Source organism: Megascapheus bottae, chromosome 16, assembly GCF_031878675.1.
Source record: "Megascapheus bottae isolate mThoBot1 chromosome 16, mThoBot2.hap1, whole genome shotgun sequence".
In the NCBI taxonomy this organism is placed as follows: Eukaryota; Metazoa; Chordata; class Mammalia; order Rodentia; family Geomyidae; genus Megascapheus; species Megascapheus bottae.
Genome location: NC_143524.1, coordinates 54,188,446 through 54,203,839, shown reverse-complemented (window position 1 = coordinate 54,203,839; position 15,394 = coordinate 54,188,446). Strand labels below are relative to the sequence as shown.

General features: G+C 45.7%; 2 protein-coding genes across 4 annotated transcripts in view; both read right to left on the bottom strand.

The window, feature by feature from the left end:
• The window catches only part of Hikeshi (heat shock protein nuclear import factor hikeshi), a 32,290-nt gene extending 27,497 nt beyond the window's left edge, over positions 1–4,793 (bottom strand). For both annotated transcript variants that reach the window (XM_090349129.1, XM_090349131.1), the window contains exon 1: positions 4,574–4,793. In XM_090349129.1, coding sequence (XP_090205255.1) covers positions 4,574–4,603 — 30 coding nt within the window. In that variant the 5' untranslated portion in view covers positions 4,604–4,793. The remainder of the gene's footprint in view (positions 1–4,573) is intronic.
• A 2,110-nt stretch (positions 4,794–6,903) lies between these two features.
• Positions 6,904–15,394, bottom strand: part of Eed (embryonic ectoderm development) — a 28,123-nt gene continuing 19,632 nt past the window's right edge. The window contains exons 10-12 of one of the 2 annotated variants that reach the window (XM_090348581.1): positions 8,326–8,484; positions 7,561–7,634; positions 6,904–7,235 (exon numbers count right to left, since the gene is read on the bottom strand). In XM_090348581.1, the coding sequence (XP_090204707.1) occupies positions 7,109–7,235; positions 7,561–7,634; positions 8,326–8,484 (360 nt within the window). In that variant the 3' untranslated portion in view covers positions 6,904–7,108. Of the gene's footprint in view, positions 7,236–7,560; positions 7,635–8,325; positions 8,485–15,394 lie in introns of those variants that run through there. The other variant, XM_090348582.1, reaches the window with a different exon arrangement.

Sequence of the window (15,394 nt, the reverse complement as noted above, 5' to 3'; positions counted from 1 at the left end):
TCTTTATTGTCCCTACCTACAACATGAATAATTCAAACTCTCACTAGGGTTACCAACTACCCTCATCCCTAACAGGGGCTTTCTGCTAATTCACAACACTTAACTAGTAATGCTTGCATAAGATACATTACTAAAAGCTAACTTTTTTAGCCAGTGCGGTGCAGGTGGCTCATGCCTATAATCCTAGCTTCTCAGGAGGCTGAGATCTGAGGGCTGAAATTCAAAAGCAGCCCAGGCACTAAAGTCCATGAGACTCTTGTGGGACTTAAAAAACATTTTTTTTTTTTTTGGTCGGTTGTAAAACTTGAACTCTGGGCCTGGGCATTGTCCCAGAGCTGTTCAGCTCAAGGCTACCACCCTACTCCTTGAGCCACAGTGCCATTTTAAAGTCCAAGAGACTTTTATCTCCAATTAACCACCAGAAAACCAGAAGTGGCACTGTGGCTCAAGATGTAGAGCACTAGCCTTGAGCTAAAGAGCTCAGGAACAACACCTAGTAGATTCAGAGTTCAAGTTCCCATGACCCATAGGAAAAAAAAGGGGGGGGAGCCAGGAGTTTGGCTTAGTGGTAGAGTGCTTGCCTAGTGTGTATGAAGTAGGGGGTTCAATTCCTCTGTACCGTATACATAGAAAAAGCTGCTAATGGTGTGTGGCTCAAATGGCAGAGGTCTAGCCTTGAGAAAACCCAAGGACAGTGGTTCAAGCCCCAGGACTAGGACTAGGACTAAGACTGGCACTGGCACATGCATGCACACGCACGCACACGCACACACAAAAGCTAGCTGGGCAAGGTGACTCATGCTTGTAATCCTAGCTACTCAGGAGGCTGAGATCTGAAGATCACAGTTCAAAGCCAGCCCAGACACTAAAGACCAAGAGACTCTTATCTCCAATTAACTACTAGAAAAATGGAAGTGGTGCTGTGGCTTAATGGATAGGGCAGTAAGCCTTGCGCTGAAGAGTTCAGAGATAATGCCCAGGCCCAGAGTTCAGGTCCCACAACTGACAAAAAAAAGCGCTAAATTTTTAAAAATGTAACAGAAAGGCTGTACCAAAGCCAGGATAAAGAAAGGAGAAGAATTCTAAGTGAAAGGAGTCAAGTTTTAAAAACTCTCTCGTAACCTAGATTATTCCTTGAAAGGTTCAGATCTCTTTCACAAACTCTCAAGTTAACTTTTGTTTGTTTGTCGCCCTGAGCCACAGCACCACTTCCAGTTTTCTAGAGGTTAATTGGAGATGAGCCTCAGGGACTTTAGTGCTAGCTTTGAACCGTGATCCTCAGATCTCAGCATCCTGAGTGGCTAGGATTACAGGCTGGAGCCACCGCGCCCGGCTTAAGTTAAGCTCGTTTGGCCAATGAGAAACATTTGGCTCCCACCTAAATTTTAGGCATTACAAGTAGCCAACTTCCCAATGAAGCTAAACACCTTCCCAAGGATCTCAACACATCTGCACACTGCTCAAGCAACCTCAGTCTCTACAAAGTTAGCTGCAGACAAAATCCCAGGTTTATTTCTAATTTTCGTCATGAGTTCAGTAGAGTATTGACACTTAAAGCTTGAGCTTACATTCCTCACCTGCAGGACCCAAATAGTGACCGTCTATAGAGTCACTTGGCCGAACTGCCAGGTGCCTCATGAAAACAGAAACAACTCCACCTCGCACACCCAGCACCCCACTCCACCTCGCACACCCGACACCCCACTCCACCTCGCACACCCGGCACCCCACTCCACCTCGCACACCCGACACCCCACTCCACCTCGCACACCCGGCACCCCACTCCACCTCGCACACCCGACACCCCACTCCACCTCGCACACCCGGCACCCGACTCCACCTCGCACACCCGGCACCCCACTCCACCTCGCACACCCGACACCCCACTCCACCTCGCACACCCGGCACCCCACTCCACCTCACACACCAGCACCCCACTCCACCTCGCACACCCGGCACCCCACTCCACCTCGCACACCCGGCACCCCTCCACCTCGCACACCCAGCACCCGACTCCACCTCGCACACCCGGCACCCCACTCCACCTCGCACACCCAGCACCCCACTCCACCTCGCACACCCGGCACCCCACTCCACCTCGCACACCCGACACCCCACTCCACCTCGCACACCCGGCACCCCACTCCACCTCGCACACCCAGCACCCCACTCCACCTCGCACACCCGGCACCCCACTCCACCTCGCACACCCGACACCCCACTCCACCTCGCACACCCGGCACCCCACTCCACCTCGCACACCCGGCACCCCTCCACCTCGCACACCCAGCACGACTCCACCTCGCACACCAGCACCCCACTCCACCTCGCACACCCGGCACCCCACTCCACCTCGCACACCCGGCACCCCACTCCACCTCGCACACCCGACACCCCACTCCACCTCGCACACCAGCACCCCACTCCACCTCGCACACCCAGCACCCCACTCCACCTCGCACACCCGACACCCCACTCCACCTCGCACACCCGGCCCCCCACTCCACCTCGCACACCCGGCACCCGACTCCACCTCGCACACCCGGCACCCCACTGCACCTCGCACACCCAGCACCCCACTCCACCTCGCACACCCAGCACCCGACTCCACCTCGCACACCAGCACCCCACTCCACCTCGCACACCCAGCACCCCACTCCACCTCGCACACCCAGCACCCCACTCCACCTCGCACACCCGACACCCCACTCCACCTCGCACACCCAGCACCCCACTCCACCTCGCACACCCGACACCCCACTCCACCTCGCACACCCAGCACCCCACTCCACCTCGCACACCAGCACCCCACTCCACCTCGCACACCCAGCACCCCACTCCACCTCGCACACCCGACACCCCACTCCACCTCGCACACCCGGCACCCCACTCCACCTCGCACACCCGACACCCCACTCCACCTCGCACACCCGGCACCCCACTCCACCTCGCACACCCGGCCCCCCACTCCACCTCGCACACCCAGCACCCGACTCCACCTCGCACACCAGCACCCCACTCCACCTCGCACACCCGACACCCCACTCCACCTCGCACACCCGGCCCCCCACTCCACCTCGCACACCCGGCACCCGACTCCACCTCGCACACCCGGCACCCCACTGCACCTCGCACACCCAGCACCCCACTCCACCTCGCACACCCAGCACCCGACTCCACCTCGCACACCCGGCACCCCACTCCACCTCGCACACCCAGCACCCGACTCCACCTCGCACACCAGCACCCCACTCCACCTCGCACACCCAGCACCCCACTCCACCTCGCACACCCAGCACCCCACTCCACCTCGCACACCCAGCACCCCACTCCACCTCGCACACCCGGCCCCCCACTCCACCTCGCACACCCGGCACCCCACTCCACCTCGCACACCCAGCACCCGACTCCACCTCGCACACCCGGCACCCCACTCCACCTCGCACACCCAGCACCCCACTCCACCTCGCACACCCGACACCCCACTCCACCTCGCACACCCAGCACTCGACTCCACCTCGCACACCAGCACCCCACTCCACCTCACACACCCAGCACCCCACTCCACCTCGCACACCCGGCCCCCCACTCCACCTCGCACACCCGGCACCCCACTCCACCTCGCACACCCGGCACCCCACTCCACCTCGCACACCCAGCACCCGACTCCACCTCGCACACCAGCACCCCACTCCACCTCGCACACCCAGCACCCCACTCCACCTCGCACACCCGACACCCCACTCCACCTCGCACACCCAGCACTCGACTCCACCTCGCACACCCGGCCCCCCACTCCACCTCGCACACCCGGCACCCCACTCCACCTCGCACACCCAGCACCCGACTCCACCTCGCACACCCGGCACCCCACTCCACCTCGCACACCCAGCACCCCACTCCACCTCGCACACCCGACACCCCACTCCACCTCGCACACCCAGCACTCGACTCCACCTCGCACACCAGCACCCCACTCCACCTCGCACACCCAGCACCCCACTCCACCTCGCACACCCGGCCCCCCACTCCACCTCGCACACCCGGCACCCCACTCCACCTCGCACACCCGGCACCCCACTCCACCTCGCACACCCAGCACCCGACTCCACCTCGCACACCAGCACCCCACTCCACCTCGCACACCCGGCACCCCACTCCACCTCGCACACCCAGCACCCCACTCCACCTCGCACACCCGGCACCCCACTCCACCTCGCACACCCAGCACTCGACTCCACCTCGCACACCCGACACCCCACTCCACCTCGCACACCCAGCACCCCACTCCACCTCGCACACCAGCACCCCACTCCACCTCGCACACCCAGCACCCCACTCCACCTCGCACACCAGCACCCCACTCCACCTCGCACACCCGGCACCCGACTCCACCTCGCACACCCGGCACCCCACTCCACCTCGCACACACACCCCATTCCCCTTCACACACGCGGCAAGCTGGTGGTGCACAGCATCCACCTCGCGAAAGTTGGCCCGCTCCTCGCACCGCAACCCGCCGCCCCCAAATCCTCCCCGGCCCTTTTCCGATGCCATGTCGCCCCATCCTCACCAGCCTCCCCGCCACCAGGCAGCCAAACATGGCGGCGGCGGCTCCGCTCAGCCGGGGGAGCCCTGCAACGGGAGAACAGGAATTCAATGGCTACAGTCCTAATGGAGCACAGGAGCCTTCTAGAATTTACAAGAGGAAGCCGGTCCCACCACTACATAGCGACAGTGGCAGGGCACGGAACGTTTTCTGCCCGCCACGACCTCTGACCCTTCCCCTCAACCAGCACGCCACTCAGAAATGAGCACTTCCGGGGCTTAACCAGTGAGCCAGGGCCAACAGGAGACTACAAGTCCCATATTGCACTGCGAAGACTTCCGGGACGAAAAGGCCCGGCCAATTTGAACGTTGTGATTGGCTAACCAATGTTCTCTGTCCTCTGAGTCGGAATCCAAAGTGTTCTTAAAAGTTCATTAAGTTGGGTTTCGGTATGACCAGCCCCCAAACTTTACACAGTAGCACGTAAGTACTGGGTCTGAATTTCAAGTCCTAACCCAATTAATGTCTCACATGTACTAATTTTTAGCAATTTGTTTTGGACTTGCTGAAGTTGCCGGGAGGATTAAATTAAAACCGAGAATAATAGTGCCTGCCTAGTTTTATTGTAAAATATCTGGGTTTTGTTCCCTCCTCCCCCCATTTCATTTGCAGTAAAGATTAATGGGAAATACAAAATAGCCAAAGTAAGTGGCACCAAGTATTTATTACAACCAGTACTCATTCTTCCATGACCTCAATTCCCTTTCTTTTGGGGATGGGGGTTTACTCAACATGAAATACCTGCACTTAGGTTAGTTATAAACACATCTGTCTGCCCAGCCCAGGTTATTATATATGAAGTATCAGTCCCAGGACCTGGTAAAGTGATCACCTATCCTATCTCAGGTGATACTTTCCTATAGCTGAGCCAAAATGAAAAGGAATCTCCAGCTCTTTATCTAGTAAGTGCTAGACAGAAATGGCATTCATAATGACATCCATTCATTAGTGGCCCTCACACCGTTTGGATTCAAACTTCATTTCTGCCAGTCTGGTTACCCTAACACTCCTATTCTTCCTTTGCTCCATCTTGAAAGTGTGCGAAGTACTACTACATGGTAGGGAAATTATAACTCAGGGAAGTATATTTATTCACTCCTGTCTATATCTTGTGCTCTATCCATGTGATTTTCACACTTTTTCAACTTCTTTGTGCTTGTGCACTTCGTTTTATGCCTATATTGTGCATTTGGTAGTTTCTTACACATCCTCAATTTTCTTCATGTATCTGTGACCCACCTAATAATAATTCTTTCCTTCCCCGCTAATCTTTAGTGGCTTTAAAGCTGTTTAGCTTAGAAAATGTCCTAATCCTAATAAGGGCCAGGAGTGTGGCCTAGTGTGCTTGCCTCACATGCATGAAGGTTCGATTCCTTGGTAACACATACATAGAAAAGGCCAGGGCCAGGAGTTTGGCCTAGTGGTAGAGTGCTTGCCTAGCATGCATGAAGACCCGGATTCAATTCCTCGTACCACATACAAAGAAAAAGCTGGAAGTGGTGCTGTGGCTCAAGCAGCATATGCTAGCCTTGAGAAAAGCCTAAGAACAGTACTCAGGCCCTGAGTTCAAGCCCCACAACTATCAAAAAAAAAAATTCCTGTGTTGTGCGTTGAGTGCTTGCCTAACATGCACAAAGTTCTGGGCTTGATTCCTCAGTACCACAAAGAAAAAGCCTGAAGTGGCGCTGTTGCTCAAGAGGTAGAGCTCTAGCCTTGAAAAACTTAAAATCGATTTAGAAAGCCAGGTGCTGATGGCTTATGCCTGTAATCCTATCTACTCACAAGACTAACATCTGAGTATAGCAGTTTGAAGCCATCCTGGGTAGGAAAATCTGTAAGACTCCTATTTTCAAAAAAGAAGCTCCAAAAGACTAGAAGTGGAGCTGTGGCTTAAGTGGTAGAGTACTAGCCTTGAGCTAGAAAAACAGGAAAACAACCAGACTAGAATTCAAGCCCCAGGAGCAGTTTGTGTGTGTGTGCAGAAATGCACGCACACACAAGCACACACATACACACACACACAAATTAGAGCTTATTATCTGGCAATTAATATTTTAATTGACTCACATACATTAAACACCATTTGACTTCCCTTAGATAAACATTATTCCTGTTTCACGCGTGCAGAAATATTTACACATGCAGATTTAAATTTAATTTAGTTGTAGGGACCACACTTAAATCTCTCGACTAAATATCTTTTTCCAATTAAGAAAAAATTATAGGTAAAGTACAATTTTAGTACTTTCAACTTGCTCTCATACCAATGAAAATAAGAAAAAATAACACACAGCTTTACAAAAATAAATTTTTATTAAAAGCAGTAGAGTCTGAGCAGGAAGACAGTACAAAGAATGTAAACAATGTAAACATCACTACATTCAGCTCAGCCTGATTGAATGCTGAAAACAAGTCTAAATGCTCTATGTGCCCTTACTAACAAGATACATTAACTCTATTTTACACAGACATACTCTATTTTGCTAAGGGAAAAATATTTTATCGAAGTCGATCCCAACGCCAAATACTGGCATCATCACAAACAGCTATAAGAATGCTGCTATCCCTGCTAAAACTGGTTTGTCGAATAGCAGCACCACATTTATGATGAGTCAGTGTTGTACATCTGGGGAAAAAACAAGACAGAAGGTTAAATATCATACACAGCATTGTCAGCATTACATTAAAAGAGCGAGTGAAAAAAAGATATTCTAAGTCTCATAAAAAAAAAAAAACACTTAAAACCAGAAGATCTTCACTAAGAGTTTTTCTCCAGTTTCATGAACTATGAGTAATTCATTAATTTCATTAATTTGAAAAGGCATCACAGTGTATACAAAGAAAAAATATCAATAAGCAACTCAAAATGATTACATTATTTAAGAAATCAATTGTTTCCTCTATACTGGCATGAGACATTTTGAATAGTTTAGAAATTTCTAAATACTTACTTGGCTTTATGAGGATCTTCTACTTCTAAATCCCAAACATAAAGTTTGCCAACCTGATTGCCCAATGCAAGCATCTGTGTAAACATTTTTAAAAACATCAAATTAATAAAACCACCAAGCTCTAAGGCATTCAAGCAATCCTAAGACATCTTCCTTACTTCAGAAAAACCTCGGCTCCAGCCTCTGACTGCGCTCTTGACTATTTCTTTGGATCTTATATTCCTGATTTATAAATAGGAATAAGAGGAATTAATATTTCACAGGTATCTTATTAAGGCACTGCAATTTTATGGAAGGCTTTACAGTTTGTTAGCATGGTAGTCTTTTCTACCTTAAATAACAGTAAAAAAGCTGTGAGAAAGCTCTTCCAAAACTTTGTTACAGAAGTACTCAGTTAATTTGTTACCACAAAATCTTAACAACAGATTTCTTTGCAATTTTAGGTAACCAGCATTTTGTCTTTTATGTTGATTTTCTCTGAATTTTTCTAGGAAAAAGCTACACAAAACATTCACACTCTCATCGCTATACATTAAGTCTTAGTACAGGTACTATACATTCACACCCAACTGCCTGTTGCTTTTACCCAGGCACTGCAGAGGTGTGCAGAGCCACACAGGTAGATATACAATACCAACAAGCAAAATAATCAATAGAAAACACCAACAGATTCTAAGAGAAAAACAAACATGGACACAACAGAAAAAGAATTACAATGGTCTTTCATAAGTCAAATAATTTCAAAATGTAAAAATATGCTGCTACCTTTTGCCAGAAATCCATAGAAAACCTCATGTACCAAATGTCACATTGGCTGTAATCAAATCGCCCAAGAATTGTCACATTAGACTCACTAGGTTTAATTTTATCTATATCATCTTCCATTTTGCCAGGTTTCCAGCATACAATGGCATTTTCACAAGACTAAAAAGGAGGAATGAGAAAAAGAAGTATTAATTGTAGAAATGGATTTGGAACATGGATTAAAACACGACTGTTATCACTTTAGAATAGCTCAAATAATTGTTTAATCCACCAATATACTATGCTTTTATATAGTCAGCATCCATACTTGAGAATAAATCTGATTATAAGCAGAATCAGTCAATAAAAAAGAATTCCACTGCTTGGATATTCATTTTGAGAGTCAGTTTCTCTTTTGAGGTCAGCTCTAGATATTTTGGCACCTAGACAACTGAGGTCTTCTATAGCAAGATTTAATTACAGAAACATGCTGCGGTATTAGAATACAGTTTTTCATAGCCTGGCCCCTGCTTACTTCACTAGTTTTATCTTCTAAAGTTTCCTGATGAGCTTCTAGCCTTTACTGTCTACATAATGTTTACTTCATCCTGTAGCTGCTCACTAACACCTAAGAACAGTAAATAGATTCACTGAAAGGACTCAGCAATCAGGTCATGAATTGCTCTGCATTGCTTTGCAGCTCTGGGCTTGCCTTGAGCACAAAGAGGCTCAGGGACAGTACCCAGGCCTATGAAAATACACTTCCCAATCCTCTAACATTTAATCTTTGGAACATACTCTACTTAAAGCAGTAATTCGATTTTTCTTTTCTTTTTGGTCAGTTGTGGGGCTTGAACTCTGGACCTGGGCTCTGTCACTGAGCTCTTTGGCTCAAGGCTACCACCCTACCCCTTAAGCCACAGCACCACTTCCAGTTTTCTAGTGGTTAATTGGAGATAAAGAGTCTCATGGACTTTAGTGCCTGGGCTGGCTTTGAACCTCGATCCTCCGATCTTAGCCTCCTGAGTAGCTAGGATTACAGGTGCACCAGGTTAGCAATTAGGTTTTAAAGAAATACAATGATGCGGAGTGTGAGGCCTAGAGGTAGAGTGCTTGCCAAACATGCTCAAAGCCCTGGGTTCAATTCCCCAGTACCCCACAATACAGAAATAACTGGAAGTGGGGCTATGGCTAAAGTGGTAGAGTGCTAACTTTGAGAAAACCAAAGGACAGTGGGAAGGCCCTGAGTTCAAGCCCCAGAACTAGCAAAAAAAATAATAAATAAAATAAATAATAATAATAATAATACAAAAAAACTTGCAGAATTGTGGAAAACAACTATTCGTTTTACCTTCTAGGACTTTTGGTAGAACCAGGGAATGCTGCTGAACATCTTATACGTGCTTACAGCTTATACAGGCCAACCTCAATAGCACCAACATTAAGAAACTAATGTAAGGGCAGAGAGGTGGCCTAGTGGTAGAGTGCTTGCCTAGCATGCAAGAACTCCTAGGTTTGATTTCTCCATACCACATAAACAGAAAAGGCCTGAAGGGGTACTGTGGCTCAAGAGGTATAACACTAGCCTTTAGAAAGCTCAAGGATAGTGCCTAGGCCCCGAGTTCAAGGCCCTGGAATGGGGTGAGGGGGGGGGATTAAAAAAAAAAAAGGAACTAATGTAGGTAGAACAGTGATCTCAAGAGCTCCACAGGGCAGTTTATAATATAATCTGAGGTGGTAGCCCTGCATGGGGTCACTGGCACTCAACAGGTTAACCAAGAGGCAACAAGAACATTAAAGTGAGGACAGCACTTCTTTTTCTTCTCCACATTTTCCAGACTCAGGAATTCCAATGCTATGTATTTGTTATACAAGTTCTTAACTGGAAAGTACCTGAAAATATCTAGGCTACTGTTAATTATTTAATTAGATCAGTAACTTTGTAGTTTTTTCAAGACTCATGTTGGCCCAACCCTATTCTACTAAACTGGAATTCCTAAGAGGGAGGGAGAAGCAGAAAAGTAAAGTAGCTTTTCAAGTGTCTCTCACTGGTAATTAATTCTTTTTCTGGTGTATCCTGTATGCTTACATTCAGAGCCAAAAATGTCTTAGAGTTCTCTATGGAAACACAAAATACAGAGATATAAGAACTAATAAATAACTAACTGCCACTAAGACACATGACATAATATACATGATTAATAATACTTTAGTGCTTTCCTCCTATCAAAACACATCCAAAGACTCAACTTAAAATGGAAAATGAAACATCACATCTCTACTGAAGAAAAGTTTACCTGGGGATGAAGGGAGGGAAACATTATTAGCTAAATGTTGGGAAACTTAAAATATAAATGGTAAGTTTTAATCATTTGTAATTTGTGTTTGTGTGTAGCGTGTACTCCAGTCCTGGGACTTGAACTCAGGGCCCGAGGGATGTACCGGAGCTGCATTTGCTCAAGGCTATTTCTCTACCACTAAAGCCACAGCTACATTTCTGGCATTTTGGGGTAACTAATTAGAGATAACAAGTCTCATGAACTTTTCTGCCTGGGCTGATTTTGAACTCTCAACCTCCAGATTAGCTAGAACTATAGGCGTAAGCCACTGGCCCTAAATCCATTTATTAATTTTAAAGGTAACCATTCTCGCTTGCATGGGAGTAAACTTACTATACTACCTGTTAATGTGACTGTAGGTGAGAAAAGTAGATAAAACACAGAAAAAGAGGAAAAGCCAGATGAGGTGGCACAAGGCACATGCCTGTAATCCTAGCTACTCGGAAGGCTGAGATCTGAGGATTAAGGTTCAAAGCCAGCCCAGGAAGGCACTGCAAAGCTGGCAAGGCACTGCAAAGCCACTGCAAAGCTGTGAGACTCTTTTCTCCAATTAATTACTAGAAAATGGGGCTGTGGCTCAAGGGTAGGGCAGTAGCCTTGAGCTAAAGAGCTCAGGGACAGCATCAAGGCCCAGAGTTCAAGTCCCATGACCCCCCCCAGACCCTCCCCACAAAAAAAAAACCCAGGAAAGATAACAGGTTAGGTTAGAATATTAAAAAAAGAAAACCAGGCTGAATATAATTTAAAACAGAGACAAATACTTTCTTTGTTTTGGTTTTTGGGTGGGGAAGGCAGTATTGTGGCTTGAATTCAGGGCCTCACATTCTCACATGGCTTTTTTTAAACACACAGCTGGTGCTCTACCACTTCAGCCATACTCTACTTCTGGTTAACTGGAGATATGAGCATCAAGTATCTGTCTTCTGGTCTGGCTTTGAACCCTGATCCTCAGATCTCAGCCTCTTGAGTAGCTAGGATAATAGGCATGAGTCACCCATGCCTGGCATGCCATTTCATTTTGAAAAGACAATAATAATTGCACCAAAAAACAAAACCTCTGACCAGTATCACAGACTTCATTAATCAGTCATAAAAAATACTTAACAAAATGCCAGTAAAGTGAATTCTGAAGCATATTTAAAAGAATTACATATAGCACAATCAAGTAATTTCAGAGATAAAAGACTAAGCCAATGTTCAAAAACAAATGGACATAATCCATTTATTAACAGGCTAAATAAGAAAAGTAACAATTATATTAACCAGAGAAAAAGCTCAAAAATTTCAGAAAGTAGACAATTTTCAGTTTAACAGAGAATATTGCCAGGCATCTGTGGCTCATGCCTGTAATCCTATGACTGAGGAAGCTGAGATTGGAGGATCACAGTCCAAAGCCAGTCTGCACAGGAAGGTCTGTGAGGCTCTTAAATCTTCAATTAACCATCAAAAAGCTGGAAGTAGAGCTAAGGCTATAGTGACACAGCACTAGCCTTGAACACAAAAGCTCAGGGAATGAGTCCAGACCCTGAGGTCAATCCTCAATATGGGCACAAAAAAAAAGAAACTGAAAGAATCTACAAATAACACAACTAATATACCTAATTATGAAAGACTGAATAAGTTAAAACATCTGCTTTAATACACATATTTAATATAGGACTAACAGTATGCCCACACAGTGATGGAAGAAAAAGAAGAAGGCACACTGATCAGGAAACATAATGATTTGGCATATACTTGCAATCCCAGAACTTGGATTGGCAGGATGAGACAGGAGAATTTGAAGTTCAAGTGCACCTTGGGCTAAATATAGTGTGATCCACTATTAAAGAAAAAAAGAATTCAAAGCAAGAAAGTGTGCTGGACTGGATTTGAAATGTCCCCCGTAGTTCATCTTCTAGGAACTATTGGGAATGAAAACACTAGGAGGTAGGACTCAGATGAGGAAGCAACTCACAGGGGCATGCTCCTAAGGACCCATAGGATCTGTTTCTGCTTCTCAGCTTCAGGATCACCATGAAGCAAGCAGCTCTACTCCATCCTTCCCACCCTACCCCTCAAGGCTCTGCCTCACCACAAGTTGCAATTGACAGGGCCAAGCAGCCATGGACTGGAAACTCTGAAACTCAATCAAAAATAAATTCTTTTTATGTTCTTTATTTCAAGTATTTTATCATAGAGACAGAAAGCTAACTAACACAGAAAGAAAAAAACTAAATAAAACTGTCCCTATTAGCAAATGACCTAATAGTATACACAGAAAAATCCCAATTTAAAACATAAAAAAAGGAAAATAAAAAATCCACTAGGGTTTAAGCAGTCAAAAAAAAAAAAAAAGCCCAACCAAACATCAAACGCAGTTATATTTCTCTATAGCAGCTATAAGCACCAAAAAAAGGGGGGGGGGATTTAAGACAACACAATTTATAATAGCTAAAAAGGAATTCTTAAGATGTAAACCTAATACAGTATAGGCAAGGCTTGTATCCTTATAGCCATAAAATGCTGATGATCTAAATCAAAGATCTAAATAAACAGAGAGATTTTATGTTTGGAATTAAAAGGAAGACTCAACATAAAGGTATTCTCTCCAAAATTACATATAGGTGAAACATAATTCTAATCAAAATCCTCTTCCTCAAAGAAAATCCCAACAAGGTATTATTATTGTTATTTTGTTGTTGTTGTTAGCTGTGGGGCTTGAACTCTGGGCCTAGGCACTGTCTCTAAGCTCTTTAGATCAAGGCTATCATTACCCCTTGATCCACAGTGTTACTTCCAGTTTTCTGTTGGTTAACTTTAGTGTTTGGACTGGCTTTGAAGCACGATCCTCAGATCTCAGTCTCCTGAGTAGCTAGGATTACAGGTGTGAGCCACCAGCGCTTGGCTAAGATATTATTTTTCATGTATACAATAGTGTTCTAAAATCTATATGGAAAGATATAAAACAAGTATCTTTGAAAAGCAATTTTGATAATGGATAAAATGGAAGAAATCTAACTACTGATTTCTAAGAATCATCACAGAACTACAATAACAAAGACTACTGCTGACATAGTAAGATATATAGTAAATGAAAAAGAACTGAAATTGAAAAGGAGCCTCATATACATATGGCCAGATAATTTTTGTCAAAGAATTTCTTTGAATAACTATTCAAGGAAGGAAGTACAGTCTTTCAAAATACAGTGCTGGAATAAGTGGATACAGATGTAAAGGAAAAATGAAACTTAAACTTAATCCTCATGCCTTATGTTAAGTCACAAGGAATCATTTGGGCTTTCTCAAGGTTAGAGCTCTACTACCTGAGCCATAGCACCACTGGCTTCTTCTATGTATGTGGTACTGAGGAATCAAACCTGGGTGTTTATGCATGCTAGGCAAGCACTAACTCATTTTTATTTTTTTTTTTACAAAAAAAAACCGGAGGGCCTGGAGTTTGTCCTAGTGATAAGAGTGCTTGCCTAGCATACCTGAAGACCCGGGTTCCATTCCACGATACCACATACATAGAAAAGGCCAGAAATGGTGCTATGGCTCACATGGTAGAGCTCTAGCCTTGAGAAAAAACCCAAGGACAGTGCTCAAGCCCTGAGTTCAAACCCCAGGACTGGCAAAAAAAAAAAGGGGGGGGGGATCTTTAAGGTGAAGACCTTAGTGACAAGTTCTTAAATACAACAGATGCACTATTGCACTATTCATAAATTCATTTTTAAATCAATAACAGGATTTCATAAAAACTAAAAATATCTACAAAACACTCAATGGATACACCCATGAGCCCTTCCAATTCCAAGCATGAGGAAAAGCCGCTTGCATCCTGAGTAGAGGACACACCAATGGCATAGATAACTGCATCTCCTTGGACTCAGGCTGATCTAAAAGCAAATCCCTAGGGGCACCTAACAGAATCTACTTTGCCCATGGGCAGAGAATCTCCCATTGCCTCACTCTGACTAGGGTGCCATAGTAAGGCTTTTTCCAGACCTCACCATGGTACCAGGAGAAAAAGCCCCCTAAACTCCAGTTTTGTTTTGTTTTGTCAGTTATGGGACTTGAACTCTGGGCCTGGGCGCTGCCCCTGAGCTCTTCAGCTCAAGATTACCGCCCTGCCCCTTGAGTCACAGCCCCACTTCCCCCATTTTTTCTAGTGGTTAACAGGAGATAAGAGTTTCACGTTCTTTAGTGTCTGGGCTGGCTTTGAACCCAATCCTAAAGATCTCAGCCTCCTGAGTAGGTAGGGTTACAGGCGTGAGCCACTGCACCTGGCTCAAAAAAAAAAAAAAAAAAAATTTTAAAATGTATGATTACCCCTCAGTATCTGAGGGACTGACTCCAGGATCTCCACAGATAAGTCATGGATATCCAATTATCTTATTTAAATAGCACAGGATTTGCATATAACCTACACATACCCTCCTATATGCTTACCTTTAATCATCTCTAGATTTATGATATCTAATACAATATAAATGCTACATAGTTGCCATATTTCAAAGAATACAAAGAAAAATATATAATTAGAATAAAAAAATAAGATTACAAAGAAAAAAGTCTATACATGTATGGTACAATTCTCTTGATTTGCTTACTTTGGGGGGGGTGAGGGGGTGTCAAAGTGCTTGAAATCAGAACCTAGGGGCTTATCCCTGAGCTATTTTGCTCAAGACTAGTGCTCTACCACTGAGCCATAGCATCACTTCTAGTTTTCTGGCAGTAGGAGTCTCATGCACTTTCCTGCCCAGGTTGGC